The sequence below is a fragment of the Pipistrellus hanaki genome, assembly GCF_964339955.1.
Source record: "Pipistrellus hanaki genome assembly, chromosome: 1".
In the NCBI taxonomy this organism is placed as follows: Eukaryota; Metazoa; Chordata; class Mammalia; order Chiroptera; family Vespertilionidae; genus Pipistrellus; species Pipistrellus hanaki.
Window position 1 is genome coordinate 54558421 of NC_140503.1, and position 13437 is coordinate 54571857.

Genomic DNA, 13437 nt, shown 5'->3' on the forward strand with positions numbered 1-13437 from the left:
TTAGTATATGAAACAGTTTATTCTTGTATTATTATTATTAATTGCTAGTATTGTATTTTCTAGATGAACAACTGTAAACCTAATTTTGCCCCACCCTGTACAGATTTTGAAGTAGTTTATTATAAAAATAGTGCTTATTACAGAAAAGTTTGAAAATGTAGGAAAAGACAAGAAAATGAAGTCCACCAATAATCCCACCAACCTAGAGATGGCCACTCCTAAGATGCAGGTGTGTGTTTTTTACGCCTTCCTAGATAAATGGATAGGTGAATGGATGATCCCATATTCTAAATAGTTTTCTATCTTATTTCTCCACTGCATGTTAGTTATTTCATTTTAAATTTCTTGCAAAAATCATTTTAATGGCTATGTCGTATTATCTCATAAGCATGTACCATACATTATTTTACCATTTCCTTTGACCTAGTAACTTCTCTTCAGCACATTGTCAAGAAAATAAAAACTCAGGTAAAATTGATATGAAAAGATGTTCATTAGAGTACTCCTGGTCATCTTTGTTCTATTATAATAAAGTCTAGGTTAATGTTATTGGCAGTTAATGAACTAATATTTTTATGTAGATTCCAGCCCTGTTTTTACTTTTGATTATTTTTTGTGTGTTTTAATTACAAAGTAATGCATGTTTGCATTTTTAAATTCCACTTTATTTATTTATTTATTTATTTTTAAATGTTTTTGTTTTTATTGATTTTGAGAGAGGAAGGGGTGGGGGGAGAGAGAGAGAAACATCAAACATGGCAGGTTTTCTGTATCCTGTATGCACACACTCTGACCAGGGACTGAACCTGCAACCTGGGCAAGTACCTTGACCAGGAATGGAACTGGCAACATTTTGGTACACAGGATGACGCTCCACCCACAGCCACACCAGCCGGGCAATGTTTGCATTTTTAAAGGCAATACAATCGTGTCTGAAGTAAACATAGAAGGCCCTTTTCTAGCTCTTTTATCCCCACACCCACCCTCAAGGGGCAGCTACTTTGAACAGATTGTGTGGAGCTTCCAGATCTTTTTATGCCAACACATAATATAAAGAATTGAATGTCTAGAGATGTGATATACATAGATGTAATAACATTATTTCCCTTTGGAAATATTTTACAGCTTACTTTTTCTCAGGTTTATTGTAGTACCTCTCCTCTCTTCTCCATGATGTTTATTGAAGGGAAAGGGGAGGAAGGAATTCAGCCAACAGATGCATTATATTTCCTTTGAACAGATGCTCTGCCATGGACCATCTGAGTTTCACTCTTAAAAATTATGAACTTGAAAAAAATTATGCTTCTGCTTCACAGCAGCTACATATAAAGGGAAAGAGAGATCATTGCAGCTGGACACAAAGCAATAGTAAATGGCCCCGAAGGGCAGACTCCGGGGCTTTGACCAATTTAGTAGCTAAATAAGACAATTAATTGTAGGAAAATCCATTTGAAATTGTCTGAAAAGATAGAACAACTTTGGTTATAACACTTCTCACTTTTATAGTGTGGTGTCATGATTTTATTAGGTGAAGACATTCAGAATATAAAATAATGTAATAAAAAAGTGTGGAGTCTGCTGCCAGACTGACTGCATTGTAACTCTGATTTTGTTCATTATCAGCCATGTGACCTTAGGCCAGTTACTTAGCTTCTTAGTGCCTCAGTTTCCTCTAGTGTAAAATGGAATAGTCGTCATTCTATTTAAGAGGATTATTGTAATATATGCAAAACGCTTAGTGTAGTGCCTGGCACAACATAAACATGACAAATGTATTTGCTATTATTATTTGTAAGAATTGATTTTTTTGTGATTGTTTTGGTTCATTTGTTGGTTTGGCTGTAATTTTTTAGTTCAGTTACTAGATTTACATTTTCCTGGTTTGGGTATTAAAACATTGGGTCTTTGTTAAATCTGGTTCCTTTAACTTATTTGTAAAAGGATTTGATAGCCATCACAATCTCAGAGGGGGAAAAAAAACATCTGTCAAATGCTGTCATTTTCCTATTGTGCACAGATTTTTTTAAATATGAAGAATGAAATTTGCTGAAATTTTAAGCAAGCAAGCTGGTTGCAGGATATTATAAATTGCTGCCAAGAGAAAGTCTTGTTTTTCTAGAAAACTAGCATTTTTGAAACTTATAAAATGTAATGCCTTCACAAAATTATTCCCTGGTTAAAGTTTTTGAAAAAAGAAAATCTCTCATTGTTTTTGTCTAACCTTTAAAGTCAAAATTAATTAAGCTTGAATGTTGTCATTTGTGGTATAGTATAGGTTACATACAGACAGTATATTCCAGGCTTTGGCATCAGTTCTGGCAAATTACTCAATCTCTTAAAACTGTCTCCTTGTCTGAAAAATGAGGTTGGATCTATAGGCAGGCAAGAGAATGTGTGATCCATGGTGGTGAGTTAGCCCAAGATTTGGTGAGACAGCTGGTTGTTGAAATCAGGGGAAGTAGGCAGGGAAACTCGATAAGCCTGATAAAATAGGGAGAGGACTAGTGTGGACCCAGTGTAAGACAGGCTTGAGGGCCAGTGCTGAAGACCATCCTCAGGCAGTTTCTGACTCATCTCTTAGGCTAACAGTATCATAATACTCCCTTCCCTCCTCTCCTCCTACTTTCATTGTCATTATAGTATTGCCAGTCTGTTTCCAGAATATTCCTGTGTAACTCCCAAATCAAAATCTCCTTTCTCCAAGCATATAGCTAAGGGTTCCCCAATTGAAATTAAGTCACTTTTCCTCATATTTTTTTAATTATACTTTAAATACTTACAACATCAGGCCTTGTAGTGTAGATAGTTATGTTTGCCTCCCTCATTACATATTAGTTCCTAGGTGTTAAGAGCCCACGATGCTGACAACAGTGTTTTATACACTGTACGTTCTCAGTTAGTGTTATTGAAAGTCTTCATGCAAACAGCTGTAATGATCAGTCTTTAATTCAATCACCTTTACTCATTTCTCTCTGTGTGTGTGTACAAGCTTCCTGATTGTATGTTAGCAGACCTCATAAAATTACCAAAATTGTTATAAGGTATTATAATAGTGAAACACTTTTAAAAACATTAAACTAGACTTAAATGCCTACAATCTTTATATATAATCATTTTTTTGCAAGTGAAGTTTACTTTTATTGAATTTATTGGGGTGACACTGGTTAACAAAATTATACAGATTTCAGGTTCACAATTCTATAACACATCACTGTATTGTGTGTTCACCAGCCTAAGTTAAGTCTCATCCACCATTTTTTATGTCCTCTATCCCCTCTTCCAGCACCCTCCGCAAGTGCCAAAAGTTTTTGGTACTGTTTTGAAATAATCAAATATAAAACATTAATATAAAATAAAGTTGGATTCAAAAGTGATGGATGTTAGTTTATGCTGTTAATCGTTTGGTTCATTCTAATGCCTGATGTTGGAGTGGAGTACGAGTGGGGAAAGCAGGACTTTCCATGGAGACTTCCAATGTCATGGGTATCCCTGGTAGCCTTTTACGTTGTTTTCAAAGGGTAAAGTATGCCTCATTATTGCTGAAACTTAAGAGATTTCATTGAAATAATTTAGTATTTTATTTGGAGTCTCTCAGCCCTTTCCATGAGTTTCTCTGATCAAAAGAAGTAATACTTCTGCCCTGGACAGTGTGGCTCAATTGATTTGGTGCGTCATTCTGTGCACCAAAGGGTCACCAGTTCAGTTCCCCGTCAGGGTTGTTGACTTGATGCTGGGTAGGGGTTTATGCAGGAGTCAGCCAACTGATGAGATGTTTCTCACATCAATGCTTTTCTTTCTCTCTCTCTCTCTCTCTCTCTCTCTCTCTCTCTCTCTCTCTCTCTTTTCCCCCCCCTCCCTCTCTCCCTCCCTCCTTGTCCCTTCCTCGCTCTCTAAGATCAATTAAAAAAGTAACATTTCTATAGGATATCGCTAAAATAATACTAATTTGGAAATCATAATTGTATTCTCTATAGCTCAAAAATACTTATCACTATTTTCTATCAACTTTTTTTCTAGAATACATCAAGAGTTCAGTATTTGGTTTCATATATTTAGTTTTACTCAAAGTCCAAGATCTATCTAGTGTAAATAAAGGTTCATTTCTCTAGAGTAGCATTCTTTGGCACATAAAACAATTAAGAGAAATCATTTTAGGGGATTTTTGTTTATTTCTATTCTTAAATCATTGCAGTTAGATCTTTTTGTTTTTGTGTTAATCCTCACCTGAGGATATGTTTTCTGTTGATCTTTAGAGAGAGTGGGAAGGAGGGAGGGAGGGGGAAAGAAACATCAATATGAAAGAGACTCTTCAATTGGTTGCCTCCCACATGAGCCATGACTGCCAGGGATGGAAACGGTAACCCAGGTACATGCCCTTGACTGGAAATCCCACCCTGAGACCCGTCGGTGTATGGGCCAACACTCTTAACTGCTGACCACACGGGGAAGGCTGGAGTTAGAATTCTGCAGCCACCTCCAATGGGCAATTTTACTCTGGGTGGGAAGTAAGTTTTCGGTATGCTGATGATCAGTAAACAATGGGATTGTCTCTGTTAAATATTACTAGTGCTTCTAATTATTTTTAGAAGCCACAAGCTGTCACTGACAAGTGAGAGTAGAGATACTTAGAACAACTTCGCTTTAGTGTCAACAACTCTCCGGTTACCCCACTTTAATGAGGGTTTTATTAGACTGTTTCTGGAGCCTGGATCAACTATAAATAAGCTGAGCTAGCCCGGCCAGCGTGGCTCAGTGGTTGAGCATTGGCTTATAAATCAGGAGGTGACGGTTCAATTAGTTCAATTCCCAGTCAGCACATGCCCGAGTTGCTGGCTGTATCCCCAATTGGGGTGGGTGTGCAGGAGGCAGCTGATCGATGATTCTCTCATCACTGATGTTTCTCTCTCTCCCTCCTCTCTGAAATCAATAAAAATACATTTTTTAATAAATAAGCAGGGCTATTAGTAAATGATGTTTCTATATTGTTTGTTTTATATATACATATATATATATATATATATATATATATATACACAGAGAGAGAGAGAGAGAGAGAGAGAGAGAGTTTTTAAAAAATTTTATCTTTATTGTTGAACGTATTACAGGTGTCTCCCTTTTTGCCCCAGTGACCCCCTCCACCTGGCACCCACCCCTCCCAGGCGTTCACTACACCATTGTCTGTGTCCATGCATTTAAGTTTCCCCGTTAATCTCTCCCCACTCTCCTATCCCCACCCTCTGCCTTTCCTCAGATTCATCAGTCTGTTCCATGCTTCTGTCTCTGGATCTGTTTTGTTGGACAATTTATTTTTTTCATTTGATTCTACATATAAGTGAGATCATGTGATATTTATATGACTCTGGTTGGTGTATTTAGCTTAGCATAATATTTTTCTTATTGATAAGTCATTAAAGAAAAGTAAATACAGAATAGAGATATTTATTTCTGAATAAGTTGATTTTTGAAAGTGTTTTTTAAAAAGTAATGTATTTCTATATTAGGAAAAAAGAAGCATGTTATAACTTAGGTATGTAGGCTATTATTTCATTAGGTTACATTTGCCAGAGTAAATAGGTCTTGGGGTTTCAGCCCATCCTACTGAGGCTGCTTCCGTTCTCTTTCCCCCCCCACAGCTCCAATGTCTTACACCCAGAGCTTCTACATTTTTAGAAAGAAGAGGGGCTAAATATATCTTTCGTGCCTCTCCTTCCCCTCCTTCATTTAAATTATTACTTAAATCAACTCTTCTACAACTTCATCTTATGTTTCATGTAGTGAAATGCTTTTAATAAATATGCTACCTGTTTTGATTTGGCTTTTTTTCCCCCCTCGAAGGGCTGCAAACATGTAACCACTTTCATCTGGGCGTTATGTTTGTCAAATAGGGGACCTCAAAACTGATAGTTTGAGGACTTGAGAAGGCTCCGAGAGTATCAGCAGGTGTGGGCTGTATAAGCTATCTCCTTTATTGAGATAGTTGTCAGCTAAATGCCTTAGTTCAGGCTTATTCTTGCCTGGCAAGTCCTGAGACCCCATTTGGGAATGATTCCTCTCTACCTCCTCTTGCAAAAAACACTAAAACTTTTGGGATCAGTTTACAAAAACAGGAACACTATCTTGATGGTATTTTCTTCTATTTCTTGATAAAAGAGAAAGCAAAAAAGTATATCCCAATACTGAAATGTAATCATTTACCTAAAAATCTTTGACAATATTTACAAAGACAATTTTCCATATTAAAGTAATTTTATCTGAAGAGCAGAGTAAAAACACACACAAAAAAAATTTAAACACTTTGTTCCTTTTTTTAAATATATATTTTATTGATTTTTTTACAGAGAGGAAGAGAGAGGGATAGAGAGTTGGAGACATTGGTGAGAGAGAACCATCGACCAGCTGCCTCCTGCACTCTTCCTACTGAGGATATGCCCACAACCAAGGTACGTGCCCTTGACCGTAATCGAACCTGGGACCCTTCAGTCCTCAGGCTGACACTCTATCCACTGAGCCAAACCAGTCTCAGCCAACACTTTGTTTCTTCATTCCCAAATATAGAAAGATTTCCATGGGAATATAGGCAGAGTTGAAGTGAACATTTGAGAAGGTTTAACTGATAATTCCTCTAAAATTAGTCTATAGCAAATGTATTCTTGATTTTGTTTTCTAGTATCATTTGGCCTTTTAGTACCTTCAGGTTATTTATTAGTAGAAACTTTTGTCATACAAAATTTCACATATCATTTTTAAGAATACTATATATATATTTGTTTTTAGAGAGAAAGAGAGATAAACATTGTTGTGAGAGTGGAACTTTGATCATTGATCGATTACCTCCTGCACAGCCCCACTGGGGATCAAGTCCACAACCTGGGCATGTGCCCAGACCTATCATACTGGCAACCTTTTGGTGCACGGGTCCAACCAACTGAGCCACATTGGCCAGGGCTCACATACCATTTTTAAATTATCTTAAGGTCAATTCAAGGTGTCATCCAGGTTACATTGTCCCAAACCAGCAGGTAGTCTCACAGTGAGTTGTGGGGTCACTTGTAGTTTTTGTTTGTTTGTTTGTTTGTTTGTTTATTTGTATGTTTTTAATATAATTAATTGATTTTTTACAGAGAGAAAGAGAGAGGGACAGAGAGTTAGAAACATCGATGAGAGAGAACCATCAACCAGCTGCCTCTTGAACACCTCCCACTGGGGATATGCCCGCAATCAAGGTACATGCCTTTGACTGGAATTGAACCTGAGACCTTTCAGTCCACAGGCTGACACTCTATCCACTGAGCCAAACTGGTTTCGGCGGCCACTTGTAGTTTTGCCAGTTCTAGGAGTGGGCACCGCCTGCACTAGTGTCCTGGAACAGCATCAGGAATGTCTTCCTTTTGTGGTGGAGCTCCTACTGCCATGTAGAGCATTATCCACATAGGAAAATGGAAATAGTGGAAGATCCAGCGAAAGCATTTACCACATTGGCCCTGAGTCCAATGGTTAGGCTTTTGGAAGGAGGGTTCATTGTCACTTTGATCATATCTTAGGAGCCCGGATATTGAACCAGCACATTGCTCCAAGAGGAGTACTCAGTTCCATAGAGCATTCTGAGTCATTTTTAAAAATTGGGAATTCACCCTGCCGGCTTGGCTCAGTTGGTTCGAGTGTCATCCTGTACACCAGAAGGTGCCAGTTTCCATACCCAGTCAGGACACACACCCAGGTTTTGGGTTCGGTGGCAATCGCACGATATTTCTCCCTCTTGCACTATCTCTAGCTCTCCTTCTTCTAAAAGAAATCAATTAAAAATAAAGAGAAAAATCTTTCTTTTTTAAAAAAAAAAAAAATGGAGAATCCTTTTGCCAAATTGGTCAATATTGAGTGCAAGTTGAAAATTTGTGTTTTCTCACATCTTTGTGCCTAGATGATGGACCACCCGGACTATGCAACAAGTGAAGAAACCCCTGTGGCTGCTGGTGAACAGATTATCCAACAGTAATATCCTGTGAACCTGCCGTAATGTTTCAGCTGATTTTCTGCAAAAAGAGTTTTGCTTTTAGAATTGACAATCTGAAAGAATCTTCAATGACATGCTCGCAAATATACATTTTTAAGAGCTGGTACTGTCAACTATGTCATACGTGATTAAAATACATTTGCTTTTAACTATATTAAAGTTGTGCCTTCACATTAAATATAAGGATATGGTCTGTATAACTTTCAAAATGTATTATATACAGTATATTTTTCTAAAAAAAAAGAAAAAAAAGAAAGGTCTTTATCCATCCCTGTATTTTTCTTACTGAAACCTGTTTCTTTTCAACTCTAGTTAAAAGTATTTCAGCCCAAGTGAATTTCTGAACAGATTTTACTGAAAAAAAATTATGAAAAATTTGTGCTCTCTAGAAATTTGATTAAGGTCATGCAAGAAGGAAGTTCCATAATGAAATTCCAGAAACTGCAGAAGTTAAAAAATATATAATCTGGGAGTATGTTTATAGCATACGTTTTTTTTTAAAAAAAATTCATTCCTTTTTTAATCTTGAGAACCTGAATTGCTTCAAATTGCTGTTTTATGTTACAATATTTTTCCCACTAGAGGGAAACCTAATATATAGAACTAGACATTAAAATGATACAAAAATGGCATCCACAGTTTTCAGTGGTTTGCTATTTCCTTGAAGGTATAGCTTAAATTTCTATAGTAACTCAGTTTCATTGTGGTATTTCTGATCTCTGAAGTTTGGGCCTGTTGATGTTCAGGCTAAGTATTTTGTGTAAAATACCTAACAATCCCCTCTCCCGCCCCTGCTCCCACCCCCCACTGTCTTAATTCCTTCTCCTTTCTCCAAAGGAAACCACCGCTAACCTTTTATATTTTGGTGGAGGATGGTATACTAATTTACCAGGTGTGCTTCAGAAGAAAGAGAGACAAAAGAAGGGAGACTGGGTGTTAGGGTCATTTTAATTACATGACAGAAGTGTGAGTAAATTGTCTTGGTGCCAGACATTGATGTCTCAGTTTTCTCATCTGCAAAATGAGTAGGTTAAACCAGCGATTTTCAACCTTTTTCATCTCATAGCACACAAACTAATTACTAAAATTCTGCAGCACACCAAAAAACATATATTTGCCATTCTGACAAAAAAAAATAGGTATAATTTTGATTCATCCACACTGGACAGCTGTTGTGTCGGCTGTTGTCATTTATCTATTTGACAATCTAAGGGGAAAGAGGTCCATGCCCCTGACTAAATAGTCAATATTATCTGTTGTGCAGATTCTTGCAGCGCACTAGGTGCAGCACACTGGTTGAAAATTGCTGGGTTAGACCAATGAACCACTCTAGTACCTTATAACTTGGTGGGGGGGGGGGGGGGGGGAGAGACAAAAAACCTCTCATTCTTTGCTTGTGACCTTGAACAAACATTCTCCTGGAAGTCAGAGATCAGATTGTCTTTTTTTTTTCCCCCCCTAAGAAATTTCCAAATAAGTAATTCCAAAGGCAGTGGAATTTTACATTCTCTAGAAATAATATACAAGATATGTTAGCCACTCTATGCTCTTTCATTCTAAAGCCAGTTCAGCTGGTTAAAATATAAATCTAATGCCTTTTAAAATGAATGAGAGCTTTGGTATTAGACCTAAATTTAGCATTTGAGGGAATTGGATGCTTTTGTTTGTTCCTTTTGCTGAGTAAGTAGCAGATAGAGAAGCTCCCTTGACAGCCCTCTGTCCACTTAATACTATTACGGATCCTTCGGTAAATGACAAGTAAGTATCTGACCAGTAAGGGTTATTCTTCATTCTGTCTCCATAATATCAAGTTTGAATTTTTTCCAAAGAATCTAATTTATTTGGCAAATGCTGTTAGAACACATGAAATGTCATTTTAAAGATCCAACTATATTTTCATTTTTAATATCAATAAAATGTTTGCCAAAATACATCTTTTTTAGTAAAATTATCTGCATTCTCATCCCAGCTTTTTGATATTCAAAAGCCTCAACCTCAGCCACATTTTATGAAGAATGTTAAGGAAAATTTAAATCTGTAAATATGAAATTTTAGTTCTTTGATACACATTCTACTGTATCCAACCATTAACTACCAAGGAGGTAAAATTTCCTTTCTAGCTTGCTATTAAAAAAGAAATAGGGAAATTCCTTAAGTTTCTCCATCCTCAGTGTCAACTTTACATTATACTTAAATAATTCCTCTAACAACCCCGCTGAATATATTTAGAGAAATTACAACAAAGTACAAAAATATTTTACAAGTCAAAGTAAACAAAGAGTGAGGGAGATGACAATTTGTCTTTAAAAGGCTCAATTACTTCTTCCTCTCTTGCCTTCCCATCACCAGTAACTTTAAGGAGAAGACAAATTGGTTTTTTAACTAAATATGTCTTAAAAAACAATACTATATCCTATATTATTACTGAAAAAATTGTTACTTCTTAGATATTTTCTATGAACATTTTTTGCAACTTATCAAACATAAATCACTAAATATCTCAAATTATAGAGTTTTCACTTCAGTTTACTTCAGCAAAGATAATTCGGTTTGTGAGGAAAACCTTGCTATTCTAATACATTATATTTCATCTTGTATTTTCTTTTTAGATTAGCAATACTTTATTAGTAAAATCCACAATTTATTTCTTTTTAGAAAGAAGAAAATATTAACCCATCTCCAGTTGGCATTCATAAATTTTAGTTAAATGTCCATAGAGATTTTGTTAAAATGATACATTTATATTCAATACAAATGAGCTTTCTAGTTTTTTTTTTTTTTTGCTCTTTCAATTTTTTTCCTTAGATATAAGCAGACATTTTTCCATTTGACTAAAAAAGTATTTAATTTATTTAAGCTTGATCTCTAAAATTTTAGCCTGATCTCAACCAATGAGATTTCAAAAATATAGGAATTGCATTTCAAACTGGTGCAATGTACTAGTTTGAAAGGCTTTATATTTTTCTATTAACAAGGAAAAGAGTTGAATTTACTCAAGAAGATGTCAAATAATAAATTCTGCAGTTTTCAGTGATCGTTTTACCTCAGAGGCTAATTCTAAACAGATTGGGGCAAGAAATGTAAATAAAGTCAAAATACTGAATATAAATGACTTTATTCTTCCTGGAAGAAAGATACTCTGTAAATTCAAAAGATCTGAATCAAATTACTCAACTTTTTGGAACTTGAAAGAAATTGTGTAATACTCATGATTTGGATTACTGAATTTTCAGAGTAAACAAAATGAGATTGATAGGATAATATACAGGCCATATTATAGTGAAGGCCACATATGTGAACTTGTTTAATGTTTCTATACTTCAGAACAGCCTTTGTATCTATGAAAATGATCATGGGGGAAAATGATTTCTTAAAACTAAAATTTTAGAATAGTCCTGTAATAATGGCAAATAAGTAGCAACTGAAAGAAAAAAATGTAGAATGCTTAATGTTATGTGTTTCTTTAATTGGGCGTAAAGTATTGTAAACGTTTTTTGGAATATAGATTTTTTTTTAAATATCCAAAGTTTCTCTGGTTAGTTTGCAGAACTTTCCAGTAGAACAAGTCAATGTAAATTTTGTAGTTGTTGCCTATTTTATACCTTCTGTTGTATTTTGTTTAAATGAGAACCTTTTTAAAAATACATGATTGAAGTTTTACTTCTTAGATTATTGGTTTTAGTGTGGAATCCTTTTTTAAAACACTTTGATATGGAGGTTAGTGTAAATTAATACTTTATAACACTATTAGGCTATATTTTTTTATGGAACATGATTTAAAATTTTTGAAGTGTTAATTTAGCAATGTTTTAAAATTCTTCATTATGTGCCAATACTGACAAGGAAACTTTTTTTAATGTATTGAATTCACTATGCCATGCAATAAATTCTATTTTAAAATAAAATTTGAATTTGTTTATTTTGAATGGTGAAAAATAATTGAAAAATGAACTAGATCACGTTCACATAATATACAAACGGTAATAATCACATATAAAATTGTGTGGTTATTTAAGTCTGACAAATTATCCATAAAACCTTGATTCCATAAGTGTCATACTGGAAATTTATTTTGATACATAATAGCCATTAATAAATATTTACTGAATTCATTATAGACTTTTTTAACTGAGGAATGATCGTACTTCTTGTGATAAATATTCATGACATTTTTAGCTTTGCTAAAATTGTTCCCACAAATTACTAAGATCCTACTGCCATCCTAATTTTTTGACTCGGATATGGTTAGCCCAGATAAGTTTCTGTACAGTTTGGCTTGATCACATCTTGTGGAAGCCCTGCTGCAGAGAAACCTTGTTTCATCCCACAGTCCCACATATCTGGAAAGATGCATAAGAAACTGGGAAGAGTTGAAACTGGTTTGGCTCAGTGGATAGAGTGTCGACTTGCGGACTAAAAGGTCCCAGGTTCGATTCCGGTCAAGGGCATGTACCTTGATTGCGGGCACATCCCCAGTAAGGGGTGTGCAGGAGGCAGCTGATTGATGTTTCTCTCTCATCGATGTTTCTAACTATCCTCTCTTCCTCTCCGTAAAAAATCAATAAAATATATTTAAAAAATAAATAAACTGGGAAGAGTGGCTGTGTCTAGAAAGAGAAGGTGCACAAAGGCCAGGGCACAGGGATAAGAGGGAAACATAATTTTTCACTATATACTCGTACATTTTACACTTTCTATAATATGCTTCAATTAAGACCCAAAATTTAAATTATAAAAATCTATTGAATTATTTACCTTGTTATAGGTATCCATACTAACAGGTAGTTAAATATTAAGTTATTTGTATCATTTTCTCTTCCAGTCTCCTTGAGTCATGTGGTTGGGGAAAGTGTGGAGAGTCTCGGCATTCTATATACACTCCATCGAACGTCATTTTCACTGCATAACCCAAGTGTGCCCTCAATTGTAACTGGTGTCCTCCAGGCCACTATTTTACTCTCCAGAGAACACACCTCCAGTTTTCTGGCACAGTCAGGGAGGGACATTTGCCCAGTTACATAAAGGAGGAGATCTGTGGCTCTTCATAAATGATAGAATTAGAAATTAACCATTTTATAATCCCAAATGGAATAATTGGCTTAGGCAATGATCATCAGTATATGAAACCATTAGATGAAAGGAGAACTGTGAGTGCCTGAAATATTGATAAATCTTAGGGTTACTAAAACTGAGACAACAGTCATTGTAGGCCTTTCAACATACTGCAGTATGAAGCACAAAGCACCATGAAGTGTTTTTTGCAAAACAACAACAGAAAACCCTGAATCTAATCAAATCTAGAACACAAACTTCTAACTATGAGAAATAGGGAAAATGAAAGAACAAGTTAAATGGCACTCAAAGAAGAAAACTTGCAATACAGAATATGTGACATTCTGAACCTGAATTGGTTCTTACGATAAATC

The 13437-nt window shown here is 35.5% G+C and overlaps 1 protein-coding gene across 7 annotated transcripts in view; it reads left to right on the forward strand.

Moving 5' to 3' along the window:
• Window positions 1-11523, forward strand: part of SPPL2A (signal peptide peptidase like 2A) — a 53126-nt gene extending 41603 nt beyond the window's left edge. For 2 of the 7 annotated variants that reach the window (XM_084894270.1, XM_084894268.1), the window contains 2 exons: window positions 7122-7223; window positions 7919-11523. In XM_084894270.1, the coding sequence (XP_084750396.1) occupies window positions 7122-7190 (69 nt within the window). In that variant the 3' untranslated portion in view covers window positions 7191-7223; window positions 7919-11523. Of the gene's footprint in view, window positions 1-6338; window positions 6441-7121; window positions 7224-7918 lie in introns of all 7 variants that reach the window. The other 5 variants (XM_084894264.1, XM_084894266.1, XM_084894269.1 and 2 more) reach the window with 3 other exon arrangements.
• The last annotated feature ends 1914 nt before the right edge of the window (window positions 11524-13437 follow it).